At 65.0% G+C, this 20,984-nt stretch overlaps 1 protein-coding gene across 1 annotated transcript; it reads right to left on the bottom strand.

Moving 5' to 3' along the window:
• Positions 1–1,896: 1,896 nt before the first annotated feature.
• ARID3C (AT-rich interaction domain 3C) lies at positions 1,897–17,389 on the bottom strand. The gene is made up of 8 exons (XM_083816653.1): positions 17,154–17,389; positions 16,328–16,672; positions 7,693–7,765; positions 4,668–4,851; positions 4,281–4,525; positions 3,755–4,027; positions 3,525–3,614; positions 1,897–2,720 (listed from the first exon to the last, which is right to left on the bottom strand). The coding sequence occupies exons 1-8, from the start codon at positions 17,190–17,192 to the stop codon at positions 2,578–2,580; spliced, it is 1,392 nt and encodes a 463-aa protein (XP_083672779.1). The 5' UTR covers positions 17,193–17,389; the 3' UTR covers positions 1,897–2,577.
• Between the last annotated feature and the right edge of the window lie 3,595 nt (positions 17,390–20,984).

The raw sequence follows: 20,984 nt of genomic DNA, 5'->3' as shown, positions 1-20,984 counted from the left end.
GCTTCGGTTAATCCCAGGCCAGGCTCCCAGGTCAAACCCGTCTGCTAACAGCGAGTGCCTCGTCAGCCGAATGGCTTTGGGGACCTTCCCGTGCCCCTTGCTGAGAGCAAAACCCACTGTGCGCTGAAAATCCTTGGTCCTTCTACATGTGCTCCTACAGGGAGCATCTGTACGGGGCCACCAGGCTGTAGGAGTGAGCTGTGGGACGGCCCCAGCACCCTGTGACCCCAAAATCTCCTTGGAGGAGCCGTGCAGAGGAGCAGGCTGAGGCCCTGTGCGCTCTGCCTTTCTTCCCAGGGATCGATAGCTGGGCTGTGGGAGAGGCGTCTTCAGAGGGAAGAGCTGTGCTTTGTTCCACAAAGGCGACAATTAGAAGCTGCCTCGTTAGCAGGAGTGTCTGGGGGCTGCAGCAGGGGCTGGGGGCTGTGCACGCAGCGCTGGGCTGTGTTTAGAGGGGACTGTCTCTCCTGCAGCCTGTGCAGCAGGGCAGGTGATGTGCAGGAATGCCCAAATCCCCATGCTAAAGGGTCACCGATAACCCACCCCAAAATGGGGAAGAATTCAGGTGTTCCTGGGACTTGGGCACTGGGGCCATGGGGTCACAGGAGGAGCCTGAAGCCACAGCACTGGCTGCGTGCAGCCCAGCATGGTGTGCAGTGAATCTGCCCCCACTCCTGGGTGCTCAGAGGAGGTCTCTGTCCCCGTCCCCATCTCCACGGTGGCACAGCGATGCCACGGCCACCTGCCTCCAGCCCGCTGCTGAGGCCGGATCCAGCGCTCCTCCTGCCAGACCGGCTCATCCCCGCACCCCTCCATCTCCTCCCTCCCGCTCAATTACAGTCCCTGCGGGACGCGGGAAGCGGGCATCGATCGGGGCTGGTTACTCAGGTGACAGCAGCTGTGTCCCCGAGCCCCCCGGGGAGCGTGGCATCGCACATCGCCCCCCGAGCTGCGTAACGAGGGGGGATGCGGGCCCAACTGCACCCTCCCGGCCCCCTGGGGCCCTGGCGCTCGATGTGCCACGGCCGGTGCTGCCCGGCAGTGACGGGGGACACGAGACCCCAATTAAGGCTGCATCGATCCCACTCTCATCCCCTCAGCGGGCCGCAGGAGCTCTGTGCTGGGGCTGAGCCGTGTCACACCCACACGACCCCGACATCCGCACCCCGGCCTGGTGCAAACACCCCCTTGCCCGGGGGGCTGGTGGCTGCGCTGGGATCCGTCCCCATGGGTGCTGGGGGCCCGTGCTGAGGATTGCTGTTGGGAGGGGGTCCGTCCCAGCTCGGTGCCCACTGTAGGCACTGCTGGCACCCCCACAGCCACATCCCCTACCTGTGGGGATCCCCCACCTGTGGGGCCCGTCCCGCTCCAGCCTGTGTGTGGGAGCTCCAGCAGGGGGACACCGATTTGAACCCCAGGAGCGGGGGCAACTTTGGGCAACACCGCAGCCACCCTGGGATGCCACAGTCACCCTGCACCCCCGAGCTGTCCCCAGCCCGACCACGGGCACCCATGGCACCGTGTCGCCCTCATCCCCGGCTCGGTCCAGCAGTTCAGTTCCTTTAATAGTTACACAGAGCCGCGCTGCCGCGGGGTGGGGGCACCAAGCCCCGACCCCCGCTGAGGTAGAGGCGAGCGTCGCCCCGCGCTCGCCTGCTTTGGCACCCAGGGGTGCGGGCAGGTAGAGGAGGCGCCCCCCCCCCCCCCCCCCGCCCCGACGAGGTAGTTTGGAGCCCCCCCACCCCCCAATCCCACTGCCCCCCACCCTCTAACTCCCTTGGGGACCCCGGCATCCGGGTGGTCTGTTTGGGGGCCTCCCCACCCTGCCCTCCAGCAAGCCCCTCCCAGTGCATAAATTCCTCCCAGCCCCACCCCGATAGCCCTCCCCCCTCCCCCCAGTCCCACCAGTTTCCCCAGTATTTGCCCTCCAGTCCTCCAGTGTGATCCCACACACACTCGAGGGGTGATCCTGGCGTGGCACAGGGCAGGGGCAGTGTGGGGGGAGACAAAGAAGGGGTCTGCAGTGATCGCACTGAGTGTGCATGGGGGTGTGGGGGGTGTATAGGGGACGCAGAGTGTGATGTATGGGGGGGGCAGTGCGGGGGGGATGCAGTGCTTGCATTGCCAGCGTGTATAAGGAACGCAGCGTGCAATGAGGTGTGTGGAGGGTGTATAGGGGATGCCACATGTGCCAAAGTGGGGGGGACAGCGTGTGCTTCGAGGTGAGTATAGGGGCTGCAGAGTGCATCGAGGCGTGTACGGGGGATATGGCGAGTGCATCGAGGTGCCCAGAGGGGCTGCAGAGTGCAGGGGAGCCCAGGCCAGCAGGAGCTGTTCGGGGGGGGGTGCCACAGATGGCATGTTTTGGGGGTGCATGCAGGCAAGGGGTCCCACGCCTGGGGTGAGGGACAAAAGGGCCCCGTGGGTGCTCGGCCTTGCATGGCCACAGCTCCGCTCGGCACCAAGAGCCACCCTCCATCCCCCAGACCCCTCCGGGCACATCCCTGCCCCACGGCCAGGGGTGCAGCATCCCCACGCCCTCTCCAGGGACCCCGCGTGCTTCGGGGAGCATCGCCCCTACGGTGCGGCGTTGGCAGGAGTGTGGCTGTGCGAGGGGGCCGGCGGCAGCGGGTTCGGGGCGGCTGTGGGGTTCAGCCGGCTCTGGGTGCTCCCTCCACCGGGGGCCGGCGGGGCTGCGGGCCGGCGAGCAAACAGGACACCTGGGGAGCGAGAGAAATAGGGTTAGGGACCAGCACCGCCAGGGGCTTCAACCCCCGTTGCCCTCGGTGTCTCCCCCGGCTCCGCACTGCCACCCGACCCCTTGTCCCCCTATACAGGCCCCTGGAGTGGCCAGGGACCCTGTGGCTGGTGGCCTCACGCACTGCTGAGCCCTGACCTTTCTGGCTCGTTAAATATTTACGTGCTGGAGGAAAAGCTGCCCGCTTTAATTGGGGGTGTCTCAGCGGGGCAGCTGGGGGGCAAAGGGTGACCTGCTTGGCCAGCACAGGAGGCTGCATCACGGCGGGGGTCAGGGGTCCCCGTGCCCCATAGTGGGGTACGGGGCAGCTTTGGGATCATCCTCCCTCGGGCACCCACAGCCCCTCCTGGCTCCTCTTGCCGGTTCATGAGGGAGCCTCTGCTCCACCAAAGCACCCTGACACCGTTCTGTCTGCACCCTGCCTGCGGGGGGACGCCAAACCCCAAATCCCCGTCTGCTGAGCCCAGGCTCCGTGCGGTGGGGATGCCCCAGGGCTTTTAGCACCTCTCAGCCCAAGTCTGTCCGTCTGCCATCTGTCTGTCCCCAGCTTCGGCCATTCTCTGCCAGCCCCTCCTGGGGGACAGCTGCCTGCCTCGCCGCCCCCCCTCCTTCACCTGCCCCCTCTCCCCAGGCCCTGCCACTTCATTACGATGGATTTTATAGTAAAGACATCAGATTGAAGGAAGGACTTGCTGGCCAGGCAGTGGCTATAAGTTATTGGATTTCCCGGCCGCAATTACACGGGGCAAGCGGCCCTTCTATTTACCTGTGTAGACAACTCCATTTATTTCTATTGACATGTTGATACTGCTAATGCCGTTGGTGGACAGGTTCAATGCGGTCTCCTGTCTGTCATCTGGGGGAAGGAAATACCAATATGAGCATCAAAAGAAACAGAAGCGACCTGCCGGAGCAGAGGGGCCCCGTCCTCCCCGGGCAGCCGTGTTCCTCCCCAAAGGCGCCAGGGTGGCCGGGCTGGGGGCTGTAGGGCTCTACCTCGGTTGGAGACCTTGATGTTCATGGGGAACTGGGAGGCCACGGCCAGGAGGTTGTGCTGCAGAGCCTGCTGCATCAGCCGCTGCTGCTCCTCCGCCGTCAGGGCCACCTTCTTCTCCGGGGGCTCCCCTGTCTCCAGCTTCTCCCGCAGCTGCTCCAGCACCGCCGCCTGCGAGGCCGCCGCTGCTGCTGCCTGGGCCGCCGCGAGGTGGTGTCCGGCCAGCCCCACCGGGATGGCGATGCGCCCGGGCACCGCCGGCACCGCGCCGTCCTCTGCAACGACAGGGAGAGCTCAGCCAGACCCCGGCCTCGCCGCCCCATCTCGCCATCCCCGCGCCACGGGGCCGGGTGGGCACGGAGAAGGGGCCGCCAGCTCCGCGTCAGGGCTTGGGCCCAGATCCCGAGCTGTCCCCCTCTCACCCCAGAGGGGACCAGACGAACGAAATCGTTCCTTCTTCCCACCTGGGAGAAGGAGCGTCCCCCCAATGGAGTTGCCCGAGGCGGGGCAGCCGTGGTCCTCACCCACCTCTCTTCACGCCGTGCACTTGGCCCATCTGGCCGCAGCTGTGCGTGGAGATGCTGAGGGCCGGCAGCGGCATTTTGGGGGAGCCCAGCAGGGTCGGGGTGCCGGCGGGCGAGTAGTTGAAGAGCGCAGCGCCGAAAGTCTGCCTCCGCCCCTCCCGCCGGTTGCTGTCGATGGCGGCCTGCAGCTCTCCGGGCGAGCTGAGCGCCCGCTTCTCGCATTCGTAGGGGTACAGGTACTTCATGTATCTGCGTGGGGAAGGGAGCCGGGATCAGAGCCGGCGCTGAGCACCTCCCAGCCAGCCCCAAACCAAGCAGGGACCGGGCTGGGGACAGCACCCGGGCACGGGGTGAGCCCTCTGTCCCCCCTGGGGACACCCTGGGTGCTCACTGCGTGCGGAGGGTGAAGGCAGCGCTGGTGATGGAGGTAGGTAGGTTGAGGCCCTTGGTGATCTCCCGCCAGATCTTCTTGTTGATGACTTCCACCAGGCCGCCCTTGTCCGTCACCAGCCGGTACAGCGTGTAGAGGTCCAGCACTTGCTTGGCCATGATGGGGATGCGGTTCACGGGCGTCCCTTCGGGCCGGGCGAGTTGGGAGAGAGAAGGGTGAGGGGTGAGCCCACGGGGACCCTCACCCTCCAGGGACATGGCCCCTGCCTTGTCCCCACGGCCACCGCGGACACTGGCTGCCCCCAGAAGCCGTCAGGGCTCTCAGCTGGGCTGTGGGGGCACAGCAGCTCCTCCAGAGCCCCTTACAGATGCCTACTGCCCCTATAACACTTGGAGCTCCCTACAGAGCACCTATACATCTCCCAGAGCATCCTAGCAGGGGGAGGGGTGGGCCCCCAGGCCCCCCAGCATCACCCCCAACAGAGCCCCTGGGGCAGGGGGACCCAGGGTCCCCACACCCCCTGTGAGTTGAGGGACACTCAACAGGGCTCTGCAAGCCCAGCGTGGATCAGCACTGTCCCCAAAGCCACCAGGTCTGGCTACAACCCCCTCCCCGCTTCCCCAGCACCCCAAATAGCCCCGCGGTGCCTGGGGGCAGTGCTTCGGGCAGGCAGCGCCGGCAGCCACCGGGGGCTGCGGCAGGGCAGAGGAGGGATGAGCATCCCGTCCCGTCCCATCCTGTCCCATCCCACCCCGTATTTATTCCCTGCCGGGGTGCGGGTGGTATCGGAAAGCCATCCGTTTTGCCAGGGGAGGCTGTCACGGCCATGCTTCACCCCTCAAACGAAGCCGTCACTCACCGCCGTCCTCCAGCATCCCTAATTTATGGCCCCGATATTGGCTCGGCTTCTTCGCATAAGCCTGAAAAATGAGCTCTTTTTATTCCTTTACTGAGTTCATTTAACTTTTTTTTTTTGTGTGTGTGTGTGTCTGTGTTGTTTGCTGGATCAGGAAGGGGGAGAGGAGTTTTTCCTCCTGGGAAGAAAGCAGAGATATCGACTTGATATCTGCTGGTGGTCCCTCACCAGCCCTGCCCAGCACCGGCCTCATCACCCCGATTTGGGGTCTCCCCATCACCCCAGAATCTGCGAATGAGTTTGTGGGTGCCGGGGCCAGATCGATGCCCTCCGGACTTCTTCTCTCCCCCTCCCTGGCCGCGATGGCTAATGAAAGCGGCTCGCAATTAATCTCGGGGCCGCACGGAGCGGGCGGCCGCTGCCCGTCCCGCTGACAAAGGGACCTGTCTGCGTCCCGCAGAGTGATGGCCCCGGCAGTGGCCGGGTTGCGCAGCACAAAAGCCCGGGGAGGTGGCGGGGCCATTGTGCCGCTGCAATTAGCTCCCGGATTGATTAATGATGCCGCGTTATCGGCAGGGCCCTCGACTCGGTGTGGGGACGGGGAGGGCGCAAACGCGGGGGGGATGCGCAGCCCCTTCCTAGGGCTCGCTGTCCATCCCCCACCCGCTGCCACCCTGGGGATGCAGCCCCGTGCCCGTGCGCCCCTGGGTGCCCCAGAGGCACCCACACAGGCTCTCGGCAGCACCCAGCTCTGGGGGTGCCCCCTTGCCCATCCCCGGAGCTGGGGCACCCGGCACCACCTGCTGTACCCCCCCAGGGTCACCCCGAGATGTCACCCAGCCTGGCGAGGGGACAGGAGCGGGACTGGGGAGCACCAGGCTCCCTCCCTCCTCCCCGCACCACCACCAGGCAGCTCGCTTAATTAGCCCCGGCCCCAATGGTGAGGGAGTTAATTAGCTCTGGAGAGAGAGATAATGAAGCCGCCGAGCAGCCCATGAATCTTGTGGCCCCGATGGATGCTGAGGGGGGGAGACGAGGGTCGCAGAGCACCGGTGCTCCCCCGGCTCCCCCCAGCCTGCCCCACAGCTGGGGGGCACCCACAGCCCACGGGGCAGCACCCAGACCCCATCCACCTCCAGCCACGCTCTGGTGGGAGACCCACGGCTGCAGCAGCCCCTGCATGGCACGAGTCTGTGGGGTCTCAGCCCCCTGAGAGCCGGGTGCCGCTGCCCCACGGGTGGGCACCCACCCTCACCGACACTCCCAAAAGCAGGCTCAGGGCCGACCGCCCCTTCCCACCCGCTCTCGCCCCACGCACAGCCAGCTCCAGCCCCCCTCCCCAAGCCTTCCCCCGTTAATTAGCTCGGCATTAACCTCTGCCTGGGGTTTACTGGCTATCGAGCGGCGTGTTCATTAATCCACACACCGGCAAAAGGCTCTAATTAATACAGCCGGCCGCGCGCCCGCGCTCGGCAACTTTTAATTGTCGCGGGCCCGTATGGGGAGGGCGAAGGTTAAAGCATTTATCGAGTCCCCGGGAGCTGGCTCGTCCCCGTGCCGATAGCAAAGATTTCCGATGGGGCCGGGTGGGCTGGAGGGCTCTTAACCCCTGGGCCCCCGTGCTGCTCCCACAGCCCCCTGGCAGCGCTCGGGTACGGCTCTGAGCACCCAAAAACTGGCATCGCTAACGGGGACTGCTAATGGGCACTGCTAACGGGCGTTGTTAATTGGCATGGCCACCAGGCATCGCTATAAGGCACTGCAAGTAGGCATCCCCGCTGGGTGACGCTGCTGGGCACGGCTAACGGGCATAATTAATGGGTTTTGCTAACGGGCATCGCCAAAGGGCTCTGCTGCAACCCTGCTGCGCCCCTCTGGTGGGCATCAGCAAGGGGCATCACCACCAGCCCAAATTCAGGGTCCCAGCCCCGCTGGCTGGCAGCACCCTGCTGGGGGCGTGTGTAAGCGCGGATTTGCGGGACGTGGTGTGCAGGTCTAACAGTGCACACCCGGAGAGGCGGGGTGCAGAGGCAGAGCTGAGCCCCGCGTGCGTGACAGTGGCCAGCGTGGCCCGGTCTGCGCTCGGCCAGCCTCGTGGGGTGCAGCTCGCAGAGACGAGCCCCGAACCGGCAGCTGGGGGGGGCACCCACCCGAGCCACCCACATTTACCTCTCTTCTGCATGAAGCTGAAGAGGTCGTCCAGGAACTCCTTGCGTTTCGGGTCCTCGTCTAGTTCGTAGAGCTGGGGCAGGAGAGAGAGGGGTCAGCGCTGCCGGCATGCGCTGGGCAGGGGGACGGCAGGGGACAGTGCCGGGGATGGGGACCCTCCTGGCACCAGCACCTGGCATCACCCCTTTCATCCCCCCAGCTCGCCCCAAAGGGATTCCCCGACACATCCCTGGGCTCGGGTCTGCCGTGGGCTCCCCACCTGCCCTGCACCCTGGCTGCCTCCGTGCCTCAGTTTCCCTGCCCCGGATGCACAGCGGCGCGGAGCCCCGTGGCAGGGCAGGATGTAGCCGCGCCGTGCGGCAGCCGGGGCTCGCCTGATTCCAGCACAGCGCCTCGGTGACCATGACAAATTGGAGACCGCCAGATCGATGGCCCAGCAGTAAAAGTCAGAGCACATGAAGGAAAAATTAGCACCAATCGAAGGCGCTATAGACACCGATTCCTCCCAGCGAGCCCGGCAAGAATTTAAAGCCATTGAAAAGAAACAAAACTCAGCAGTCCGGAATGGATTTCCAAAACATATACAAAGAAATGCAAGCTGGAAAACAAAGTCAGGCACAAAATAGAGTCGTTTAAAAAACAATTGTGCTGGGAAAGGCCGTTAAAAACCAATAGACAGGGAGCACCCCCCCTCCGCACAGCACATAATTCACGGGCAGATAAAGGGAGATGTGAGGATGTGGGGGTGCGGGAACCCAGGGACGTGGGGACATGGGGACACAGGGACGTGAGGGCATGGGGACATGGAGATGGGGATGTGAGGACATGAGGACAAGAGGACACAAGGACACGGGGACAAGAGGACACAGGGATGTGAGGACACGGGGACGTGAGAAGATGGGGATGTGATGATGTGGGGATGTGGGACGTGGCTCTGCTCTCTGTTCCCACCATCGGGCAGACACTTCTGCACAGCCCTCAGCACCATTTGTGGGTGCTCCGTGGTGTTCCGCTGCTGTCCCTTCCTCCCCCTGTGGGTGCCACCTGCACACCCCTTGCACGCAGGAGCTCCCTGTCCCTGTCACCCCCCTCCCTGTCTCCTGCTCACGCTGCCAGCAACGGGCTCACGCTGGGAGCAGCGCCGTGGGAGCCCACATTTCCTTGCCTAGCCACCAGCCCAGCCCCCTCCATCCCTCCTGGTGTGGGAAATCAAGCCATGACCTTCCCAGGGGTCTCTCAGAGGCGGTGTCCAGCAAGACCCCCAGCTGCCCACGTGTACTTCTGCTCCCGCAAAGCCCAGGCGCGCTCCCCACCACCGTGCGCCCGCAGCCCCCAAACAGGTGTGACCTCCAAGCGCCGGGACCTCCTTTCCACCATACATTAACCTCTAACCTTTTATCTGCGGGGCAGCGAGACGCAAAAACACATTACATCAAGCAGGGAGCAAAGGTCGGCTTTTAAGTGGAGGCGAGAGCTGAGTGAGGAGCAGGGGATGCGCTGGCACGGCCCTTGGGCGCGTGGGGATGCGCCGGGTGTCCCGTGAGGTTCGGGGATGCTCAGGCTGGAGAGGAGGTGGGCTTGGGGGATTTCTGCTGCTGGGGGGTGGGCTGGGTCCCAGCCAAAGCAGGGTATGGGATCCATACCCTATGTGTGGGTGCACAGGGATGGCTTGCCACAACCTGTAGGAAAGGAGGGTCCCCCCCAGACACCCCCAGCCCCAGGGAAGGCACCATCTCCACCACCTGCCACTCACCCTCCTCCTGCTCTTGCAGGGCGGGCACTGCAGTCCCCTCTGCCTCCGTTGGGGAGCAGCCATCGGAGCAGCAGAGCACAACCCCACAGGGTCATGCACAATCCTGTACAGGTGCACACAACTGCAGACGGGGACACACAACCCCACACAGGTGTGCACAACCCCACACAGGCATACGCAATCCTGCACGAGCACGCACAACCCTTTATGGGCTTGCACGACCCCACACAAGGGTGCGCACAACCCAACATGAGCGCGCACAACCACCCGAGGGAATGCACCCTGTACATCCCTGCAGGAGCATGCTCAGGCTTGCAAAGGCACACACGAGTGTGCACAACTCTGCATCAGTGCACACACCACCTGCACGAGTGTGCACAGCCCTGTACCCATCTGCAAAAACCTTACAAGCACATACGGGCATACTAACCTAATATGGACGTGCATGGCCTCATAAAGGCAGGCGCAACCCCAAATGGGCACGCACAGCCCCAAATGGGCATGCACAACCCCAAAAGGGCACGCACAGCCCCAAACGGGCACAAACAACCCCGAACAGGCACGCACAACCTTTCGTGGGTACTCCTACTCCCTATTAGCATGCATAACCCCAAATGAGCACGCACAGCCCTGCATGGGCGCACACCCCAGGTGGGCACAGAGACCCCGGAGGGGGACACGGACCCCCAGAGGGCCACCCCATCCCAGAGAGGGTCACCCCCAGCACGCCCTCGCCGCGCACCTCGAGCAGGGGGCAGTTGTGCAACACGAGCAGCGTCTCCTGCTTGTGGTGACCTATGAGCAAGGACCCTTTTAATCGTGTTTGTATTGATATAATTAGTAACTCATTTAACGCCATCGATGTAACTATATTCCTCTATAAACACAAGTATTAAACTGTCAAGCCTGGGGATCGATACCCCGCCGGTGCGCAGCTCTGCTCTGCTCTACCGACCTCGGGGACCCCGTCTGCGGGGCTTGGCCCCCCAAAAAAACCACGGCACCCCCAGTGCCAGCCTGGTGCAGCCGCTCGGGGTGTCCTCGCCCCCGACCCACCGCGGGTGCAGCTCTGGCCATGCCCGGGCACCCCGCTCGCTGCCGGCATCCCATCGCCATGGCGACGTCTTTATTCCTTAAGGGATGGGGATAACGGGGCTGGCCGGGCAGGTTAAAGGGCAGCGGGTCGAACATGGTTTATTAAAGGGATGTGAATAGACCTCGTGCCTCCCCCGCCGCCTTGCCACAATTAAATAACATCGTTAGCACACTTGCTAATCCTGGAGGTGCCTCTCCCGGCTCCGGGGGGCTTGCAGGGGTGGAGATGGGGTCTCCAGCCCCCCCATGACCCAGCTGATCCCACAGAGAAGGGGTGCAAAGCCCCTCCAGGCTGCCCCGAGGGGCCCCCCACAGCACTTCTAAGGGAAGCAATCGCAGCGGGGACCCCCGCAGCCCCGGCTCGGCTGCCACCTCCCGCCGGCAGCCAGGGCTCAGATCAGCAACCAGGATTTAATCCACTTAATACGGGCTGCATCGATCCCGAACCCTGCTCGGCTCCCCCCTGCCTCGCGTCCCCCCCAACCCTGAGCCGCTTAATATGCACCGCATTGATTAGCCGCCCTGCTAATTTTTCCATCCGGCTGCTGCTCACGCAGGGAGCCCAGGAGATGCAACTCCCCACATCCCCCCGGCCCCCGGCACACTGCGGGTGGCCGAGCACTGACGGGGTTCTTTGGGGACCTCACGCTCCTTTGGGGACCTCGCACCCCTCTGGAGCATCACCGCACCTCTGAGCTGGGGGTCCCTGGTGCATGGCCAGGTGCATGCACACCGAGTGCCCCCTGTGTCCCAAAGGGATTGGGGAGCCACCGGTGCCTCCATTTACCCACAGCCTCGCCACCACCCGGCCTGAATGCACCCCAAGGGTGAGCACAGGAGCTGGGGGCTCTGGGCCCCCCTCCTGGGGTCCCCCCCATCCCGTAGCTCGCTCCCTGCCGGGCACCAACCACCCCTGACCTTGCGCCGTTAATAAGTTAATGGTTACGGGACGGCTCTGCCCGGGTGCTGGCTGCATTTGCAAGCGGTGCCGGCTGGCGGGGGGGGCTCTGCCCTGATCCCACAGCCCCCACGGGGGCCACGCTCCCCCCGGTGTCCCCATCTTCAGCCCTGCCCCACCAGCACAGCAGGATACCCCATGCCAGAGCCCCCCCTAGCCCGCTCCCAGCGCCCCCTCCCCAAAACCACTCGCCGTGCTTAATATTTAACGGCGCTTTATAGAGCAGCAGGTTTAATCAGCGCTGATAGCGCGGCGGATCCGGCAGGCCATTAAAACCCCCTCCCTGCCGCCGCCGGTCCCTGCCCGGGGAGCTGCCTGCTGCAAACATTAACCCGGCTCGGGGCAAGGTGAGGGACTGTTTGCTCGTGGCGCCGGCCTTGGGACGGCAGCCCCCGGCCCTGGGGTGAGGGGGGACTCGTTGGGTCCCCAGGCTCCTACTCAACCCATTTCACAGGAGGGGAAACTGAGGCACGAGGTGCCAGCGTGGCTTGCTCCAAGGGCCGGAGCTGTGCGTGCGGAGGAAATGTGCTGCATGACGCCACTGCAGTCGCCATCCCCAGATCCCCACATCCGTTCATCCTGGGGGGGGTCCTGGCAAGCGCACTCCTCCCTAGCTCATTGCCTTGTTGCTTGTTCGTGGCTGAACAAGCAGGGAGCCAAGGAGGGATCTGCGCAGGTTAACCCCTGGCCACGTTGCCCCCTGTCTCCCTCATCCCCCCCCCGGGCCCAAGGTGTCCCCCGAGGCGGGGACGTGGCCATGGGGAGGCACGAGTGCATGCAGGCATGGACATACATGGTGTATGCGCATAGGTGTGCACGTGGTGGGTGCCTTTGCGCACATGGGTGCACAGCTGGGGGGGCTGCACACACACCTGGGTTGTGCCTTGGGTGCCCAGTGACCCCCCCACACCTCCGTCCCAATCACCATCCCCCGGCTGGCTGTGGAGCAGTGGTGGGGGAGGAAGGGCTGGAGCAGAAATTGCATGTTACTGCATCCCCAGTCACTCTCCTTTTGCACACACCCCCCCCCCATTCACACTCTTCCCATGCACAGTCCCACGTCCCCCCACGCTGTCCCCTGTGTGCACTCACCCCTGCGCTCGCTCCCACGCCCCCACGCAGCTGCACACCCCCGTGGGTGTCCCGGTGGGGCCGGATCCCACCTCCCCATGTCTGGATCCCCCCTCCCCACTGCACCCTGCCCACCCCGCTGCTGGCACAGGGGCTCTGCTTCCATCATTAACCCAATTAGTGGATTATCAGGAGCCGGAGCCGGTGAGGGGGCACACACCCCCAAACCCACCACTCACATCTGATTACTGGGTGGCAGCTGGGGACAGAGCCGGGGGCAGCTGTGGGGTGGGGACCCCCAGAGGGGATGCACAGGGTCCTCCTGCCAGCCCCGGCACCCCTCCTCTCCCCACACTTTGTGCTGCTGGGGGGGGGGGGGGGGCGGGGACACTGCTGTCCCCATCTCTCCATGCGCTCATCCCCAGCTCCCATGCCAGCCCGGGCTGCTGTTGCTCCCCTCCCGCACGCAGCGCCTGTCTCCTCACACCCTTGATTAGTTTTTACACCTCTTCCTTGGAGCCCCGACGCAGAGCCCCAGGGAGCTGCAGTCGGGGGGCTGGGGCTGCGGTGGCCGCCGAGGCTCCCGGCACCCCCAGACCACAGCGGGGCTGGGGCTGGCACCCCCTGGGCACCTCAGGCTGGGGCAAGGAGGGGGGTCAGCCCCAAACCCTGCCCAAAACAGCCGTGAGTCCATATGGCTCCATACGTGCACGCACAGGGGTGCCTATACATGCCGGGGCACTACACGCGTCCCCAGACATGCTCACGCATGGGGGTCTCGCAGGGGTCCGTGCACACGTGGGTGCTCGTGTGGGTCCACAAACACACGGGCTCACAAGCACGCACGCACAGACATTTGTATGGACCCATACACTCACATCAGTCCACGCACACACACACACAACCCCCACACCCGCAACACCCCCGTGGACACCCCCACAGGCACCCTGGGAGCCCCCCTGCTCGCTGCCGGAGCTGCTGCTCACCGGGGATTACCGCGCTGACCCTCGGCACCGCAGCCCCGCTCCCCCCGCAGCCCCCTCGCCGCAGGTGGTCCCGACCCCGGCTGAGCCCTGCCCGCAGGTCTGCGGTTGAGAAATCTGCCGGCAGCCATGGCCAGGAACAAACACGGCGCCCGTCCCGCTGCGGTGTAACCAGAGACCCTCTAATTTAGCCCCGAGAGCCCTGCGGTTGTTGTTCCTGCACCTGGGTGGAAGATGCGCCGGGAGGAGGGACGGGGCAGGGCGACCACCTCCTTCCTCCCCACGGGGATCCCCCGTGAGCTGCATCCGTCCCAGCTGGCGGGGACAAAAACCCAATGGATGGCGGGGACAAAAACCCAATGGAGAAAGCGACGAGGAGAGAGCAGGAGGGCGAGCAACGCCGGGCTCTTGTCAGCTACCTCCAAGACAAACTCGTGCCCCAAAACACAACCCAGGGGGCACCCCATGAAAGGTGGCAGGGTGAGGGGGTCTCACAACCCTCCAGCATCAGAGCAGCCCTCCCAGATCAGAGCAAAGGTCCTGCTGGCCCCCCAGATTCATGCCCCGGGGAACGTCCCCACGTATTTCCCCTGGGCGAAGCACATTTTGCCTTTTAACCTTCACCACCTCCTCCTCTGCCCCTTCCTCCCTCCCGAGCAGGGAACCTGTTCTCCAGGCTGGGCCAGACACAGCCCCGCAGCCTGGGGAGGGACCGGGGGATGTGTCCCCCCGCCAAGAAGATGACAGGGGTGGGACAGAAGTGACAGCCACCCTGCAGCCCCTGGGGCAAGCCAGCACTGCAGCCTGCCCCAAACTGCCACCCGTATGGGGCAGCACCACGAAAAACTCCTTTCCATTCTCCCTGTCCCATCCCATATAAGCCATCCAGCAGCAATTGGTCCCTTTGTCCCTATGCACCGGGGGGCACCAAAGCTAAGGGACATGCCACTGTCCCCTGGCTGGCTGGGGTAAGCCCCCAGCCGGGAGATCCATGCACAGGACGAGGGGAGGAAGCAAGCAAGCTGCCAGCTTCACCCCAGAAACCTTGGCAGGATTTATCCCCCCACCCCGGTGTCCCCTCCGATCCGTCCCCTCGCATTTACACCGTGATTTGCTCCCGGCAGCAGATCTGACCAGGGGCAGGGCGCGGGGCGAAGGAGAAGAAATGCCTGGGATGCTTTCTCTCTGCAAAGCCTCCCCGGCCCCGGGAGCGAGGGAGGAGCCGCGTCCCACCTCCTGCCTGACCCCGGGAACCGGACAGTCAGCCTTTTTCTGCGCAGCGGGCTGTAACGTAACACTTCCCCGCCGAGATATTCGGCCTACGCAGCGCACCCACCCCGGGGGTGGCCGGGCTCCCCGGCACCACGGCTGCGGTGCTGAGGTCTCGGGGGGGACCGGGGACCTTGCCGTGCCATGGGATGTCCAGGCAGTAAGGCTGGTCCCTGCGGCCGTCCCCGTCCCCTCCTGATGGGGGTGAGTACCGCGGTAAGCGTCCCGGTCCCTGCAGCATCGGGTGGACGTGAGGGACGTCCTGCTGTCCCCCGAGCAGCGCCAGCCTAAAAAGCCAGGCAGCAGACACACAGGGACATCTCTGCCCGCTCCGTCCCTTCACTGCACCCTCCCTGCTGCGGGCATCACCCCTCTGTCTCGCCACAACCCCAACGCGCACACACCGGGAGCGCAAACCTGAGCAGTGCGACCCGTGCTCACCCCCCTGCACCCGCGGCGTGCACACCAGGGCTTGCACAACACATCAGGGAGGTGTCCATGCGAGGGGGCATGGTATTAAATACCGAGGCCTTTTCTCCACCCTACATATGAGCCCCACGGGCCCTGTGATCCCCCAGATCTCTGTGCCACGAAGGTCTCCCCTGTGCCCACTGGGAGCAAAGGGATGGGGTCGAGGTGCTGCTCCCTGCAGCCCGTATAAGAATTATAAGAAACCCAAATAAGAATCAGAGAATGCATCCAGCAGCCGCAACACACCCCAGCCCTCACAGAAACCCGGGGGAAGCTCAGCTCCTGGGGTGACCGTGCACCAGGACCCTTGTCACGTCCCCTCGGCAGCAAGACACAAGGGGAAAGCCGAATCCTGTCTCAAAACCAAGGCTGTCCCCGGGGCTGCTGCTCCACTTGCTCCCTCTCTGCCCTCTCCATCTCTGCCCGGGGACCATACAAAGCCTCCACGGACCGGGGACACCCCGTTTTACCACGGGGGACAGAGCCTGCCATGGGTGAGGGCGGGCATAGGGAGGTGCCTGGATGCTGGGCACCCCGTTGTGCCCCAGGGCATCCTCCCAGCCCCACGGGGCAGAAAGGGCTGGGGCTGCCCAAGCTGCTCTGCACAGCGGTGCCGGAGGCGAGCACGGGGACCTGGGGGCAGGCAGAGGGGATGGGGGGCAGGTAGGGGGACAGGGACAGGGTGCGACAGGGTTTAGGGTGTGTGGGGGGGAGATGGAGAGCACGAGAGGATGCCTGTTGGGGTGGGATAAGGGACGGGGGCGATACAGAGCATTTGGGGGTGCCCATTTGGGGTGGGATGGGGCTGCAGGACGGGGGTGCTGGGGCGCACTGGCTGTCTGGGATGTGGTTTGGGGGCAGTGGAGGGGGATTTGGGGGGGGCATCCCGTTTTGGGTGGCATGGAGATGATGTCTGGGGGCAACGGGGGGTGGGGGATGTTTCCCTGGGGCAGGACTGGGACGGGGGGTAGGGGGCAGCGAGGACGCCTGGTTGGGGTGGGCTGGAAACGGGGCGCGGCGTCGGGCGCTTCTTACCTGCTTGAACTGCTCCTCGTAGGTCCACTCGTGGTGCGGGGGGGGCGGCGGGTCTCGGGGCTCCCCTTCCCCCTCCTCCTCTTCCTCCTCCTCTTCCTCCTCCTCCTCCTCCTCCTGCCCGCTGGCGGAGGGCGGCGGAGCGGGGCCGGGGGCCGGGCGGCGGCGGGGGGCGGCGGGGGGCGGCGGAGCGGGGCCGGGGGCCGGAGCGGGCTCGGCCGGGGGCCGTCGGGGCGCGCCGTCGGGGCTGCGGGCCAGGCGGGCCGCCTGCTGCCGCTGCAGGCTCTCCATCACCGCCGCCAGCCGCAGCCCCCCCGGCGGCCCGGACCCCCGCGGTGGGGCGGCCGGCTGCGGGCACAGGGCACGGCCTCAGAGGACGAGGAGGAGGAGGAGGAGGAGGAAGGAAGGGAGGAAGCACCCCCACCCTCTCTCTCCCCACCTCCAGCCACCCCGGGGGCCGTGCACCAAAAGTTGAAGGAGCCGCCGCTGCCCGGTTTGGGGAGGGGGTGAAGCCCCCGGGACCCCTCCCCGCGCCCCCCCCCCCCTCCGGGGGTCCCTCCCGGGTGGGCTCCGTACGGGGACCCCCGCCCCGCTCCCACCCGCGACCGCGTCTTACCGGGGACCCCTCCCCGCCACCACCCCCAAGCCCCAGCCACCCCCTCCCCTCTTTCCCCCCCCCCCGGGGGCACCGCGTCCTACCGGGGGAGAGAGGGGGGACCCCCTTTCCCACCGGGACCCCCCCCATCCCGGGGACCCCCGTCCCGTCCCCAACGGGACCCCCGCGCTCCCGGGGCCCCTCCGGTCCGTCCCGTCGCGGGGTGGCCCTCACCGGGGCGGCTTTGGCCACCAGGCTGGGGGTCCCCACCATGCCGCCGGCTCCCAGGGCTCCCCCCGCCGTCCCGGGGGCACGGCCGCTGCTCCGCCCGGCCCCGGGCCGCCGCTCACATGGCGCCGCGCCCGCCGATATTTCTTTTATTCCGCAGCAGATGAGAGAAGGTGGGAGGGATTTTTTTTTTTTTTCTTCCCCCTCTTTTCTTTCTTTCTCTCTTTCTTCCTTTTTTTTTTTTTTTTTTTTTTTTGCAACAAGTGGCAGGCGGGCAGCAACACCCCTCCCCGCTCCCATTTGCTAGCGCACGGCGAAGGGAGGCATCCGGGGAGGGCCCTGGGGTCTGGGGAGGGGGGGCTGTGTGTGCACGAGTGGGTGTGCACGCGTGGGGGTGCCCGCACGCCTAGGTGGGCGCTGGGAGCGTGCGGTGCACGTTGCACGCGTGTGGCTGCGTGTGCAGAGGGGCTGCGCTTGCACGCACACATGTGCTGCTCGTGGGGAGGTGTGCGTGTGCTCCGTGGGTGCACGCCGGGTGTGAGCACACGTGTGCTTGTGCACAGCGAGGGAGGCGAGCACCTTGCGTGGGTGTGTGTGTACGCAACGGGGGTGTGTATGTGCATGCAAAGAGTACGTGTGTGCATGCAACGTGTGTGTGTGCATTACAACAGGGGTTTGTGTGCGTGCAGCGGGGGTGTGTGTGCATGCAGTGGGGGTGTGTGTGCACGCAATGTGTGTGTGTGCATGCAATGGGTGTGTGCATGCAACATGTGTGTGCATGCAACAGGTTTGCACTGCACGCATGTGTGCACACGTGTTTATGGCATGCATTTGCCTTGGGGAGAGGTCTGTGCACACGTCGTGCAGTCACTCGCACGCTCACGCACACATGCAGCTGTGTGCATTGCTGGAGGGGCCAGGCATGTGCGTGTGTGCGTTTGCACGCTGCTGGGGTCAGAAATAAGGGTTTACGTGTGCCTGCCGGGGCTGGGCGTGTGCGTTTTGTGTGCTTACCTGTAGGCGTGTGCAAACGGGGCCGGGAGGGGTGCGGGTGCGCTGTGTGCACAGGCAGGTGTGTGCACGCGTGTGTGGTTTGGAGCGGGTGTGTGCACCCGCAGTGCCTGTCCCTGGGTGGGTTCAAAGGGGAGGGTGAAGCAAGCAGCAAGCACCGAGCCCTGGCCTCTGTGCAAGCCCTGTGTGCGGGCTGGGGCCAGGATCACCGGGGGGTCCCAATGAGGGGGGCTGTGTGCATCCCCCAGCCCTGCAGGAACACGTATTTTTGGCACAAACCTGCCCCCCCCTTACACACACACGCGCATGTGCACCTGTATATGCAGCATCCAGCCGGGGGCTGATCCTGGTCATGAGGCCCTTGTGCCGGTGGTGCTGCCTTGCCCTGTACCACCACGTACAGCTGGGTAAACTGAGGCACGGGGGGGTGGCATCAAGCAAATCTCCGCAGCACCGCGATGTCCTGGGTGGGCCAGGGCCGTGACAAAGCACGGGGCTCGGCCCTGCTGGGGGCATCCCCACGCTCCCCTTCTGGCTGCCTGCCTGCCAGGTTTTTCCTGCCCAGCTCCTCTCTGGAGGCAGCTTTGGCAGGAGGCAGAGGAGCTGCCTGCTCTTCCTGGGGCTTTTTCGTCTGGAGCAGCTGCAGGGCTTACACAGGTCCCCAGCACCTCTGGGGGACGAGCACCAGCAGCGGCACCCAACGCCAGGACACAGGGGACAGAGACCTTTGTCCCCACGCAGCCAGGGAAAGCTTGCCACTGAGCTGGGTGTTGGCAGCACGGGGTGACAGGAGCTCTGTCCCCTCCGGAGCCACCTGCCTGCCAGCAGCCGCCCCACCACGCAAGCCACCCCGGAGGCAGCCACATTTTGCTCTTGGGCTCCGCAGGCTGGTCCAAGCCTCTTTGCTGCCCCTTCGCTGCTTCCCTTTGCAGGGAAAAGCCGCCGCTTCGGGTGCCCACCCGGCTCCTTGCACCCGCGGGGCTCGCGCAGCACCGTGCTGTGGCTCTGCAGGAAAACAGCCCCTTCCTGCAGGAGCGGGGCAGCATCCGACCCCGCAGGGCCCCCGGGCGCTGTTTATCTTTGTGCAGGAGATAAAGCAGCTGTCGGCCATCCCGTGCCGGGGCTGGACAGCTGGAGCTCGCCCCGGCCCATCTTCTCCTGCCGTGGCAGCGACCTCCCAGCACTTGCCAGCCCCCCCAGGCACCAGTTTATGGGCTGATGCTCCTGCACAATGTGCCTCTGGAATCTACACCCCAGTCTAGTTTGGGGGGGGCGGTGGGACCGCAGGGCCAGCAGCCCCCCAGGGCTCGCTCTGCAGGTCCCCATGGATCTGGGCTGCACCCAAGGGTGCTGGGTTGCGCCCATCCCCTGCGCGTAAGGAGCTAAGGATGATTTATGGGGTGCAGCATCCCCCATCACCCCAGGTGAGGCCACCACGGGGACCTGGCCCAGTTGTCCCTGGCAGGGCCGCGTCCCCAAAACCCTCCCGCTCGGCATCGTTGCGCTGCCGGGGCCCGGTGAAGCTCCTAGGTGGAGAGAAAGAGAAATCCCCCAGACAAACGGGTATCGACGGCCGCGGTGGAGGCGGCGCGGATAGATACTGTAGGTATAGACGGGCATGGCAGACAGCAGAGCAGATTGAGAGATACTCGGAGCAGAGAGATACCGCAGGAAGAATCGGGAGATAGATCCTGCGGGCCGATCAATACCTGCTGCGTGCGGAGGGACGGCAAGATAGAGCGGGCTGCGGGGGGAAGGTGTTGGGTGGGCAGCGAAGTGCATTTGTCCTGGCCATGGCTCCGGGGAGCTGCTGCTCCAGCTGGAGCTGGACCTGCGTGGCTGAGTCTCCTTGTCCACCTCTGGTCACTCTTGTTGTCCTGGGGTCCATTAAGGTCCAGATCTCCCGCGTGTGCTGGTCACATCCTCTGGCCCCATGGGGATGTCCAGGCCACCCGTGGGCATCTCAGGAGCCACTGGATGCCTGCATCGGGGACTGACCATGAGCCCTGGCCCTGGGACAGGAGCTGTGCTGGAGCTGGGTGTCAGTGGGTGAACGCCCACCCCACGCCATGCCTCAGTTTCCCCATGTGAACCAAAACAGGGCAGGCTGCAGGGAGCTGGGTCAGGCTGGCACGGACAGGTCCCAGTGAGGACACGTGGGGACGAGGAAGCAGACCCAGCAGGAGCCTGTGGGACACAGCATGTCCAGCACCCACCTCTTGCCTGATGATCACTGGGGACATCCAGCTGCTCAGCGTCAGGCTGCCCTGAAGGAAAGGGCTGCTTTTGGTGCCCTGGCACTACTGGCACTGTCCCCATTCAGCACGGGGATAGGGACAACCCCTCCTGCTGCAGCGGAGCTGCTGGGGCTGCTGGCTCCCAGCCCAGCCCCGTACCAGTGACACTCACCTAAGCCCCCTGAGCTGCCCACTTCTTCTGCCAGGCACATCCGGGGGGGGGGGGGACGAGGGCACCCCCAGAGCAGCCCCAGGCCCCCTGAGCTGAGCAGGGAACCCCCGCCCGCGATGGAGTTATTGACACGGGCGCTACGGAAAACACTGCTGAGATTGTTCACACTAATGTTATTTAGCAGCAATATTTCCGTAATAAAAGAAATCAATGGGCAAGAGAAAAGACCTGTCCAGAGCTTTGATTTTCTCATTTTAATGGCATACTTATTTACTCCCACCAGCGTGCCCATCGGATTTTCATTACGCGGCCTTCGCTGTAAGTGGAACGGTATTGATACGAGCTGCTGAGTTAGCGCCTTCCCGCGCGGGGCGGCGCAGGATCACTCACGTCCCCCGACAGGCCCGCAGGAACGCT

Source organism: Anser anser (assembly GCF_964211835.1).
Source record: "Anser anser genome assembly, chromosome: Z".
NCBI lineage: Eukaryota > Metazoa > Chordata > Aves > Anseriformes > Anatidae > Anser > Anser anser.
The sequence above is the reverse complement of the archived record's forward strand: the minus strand, read 5'-3'. Positions and strand labels throughout refer to the sequence as shown.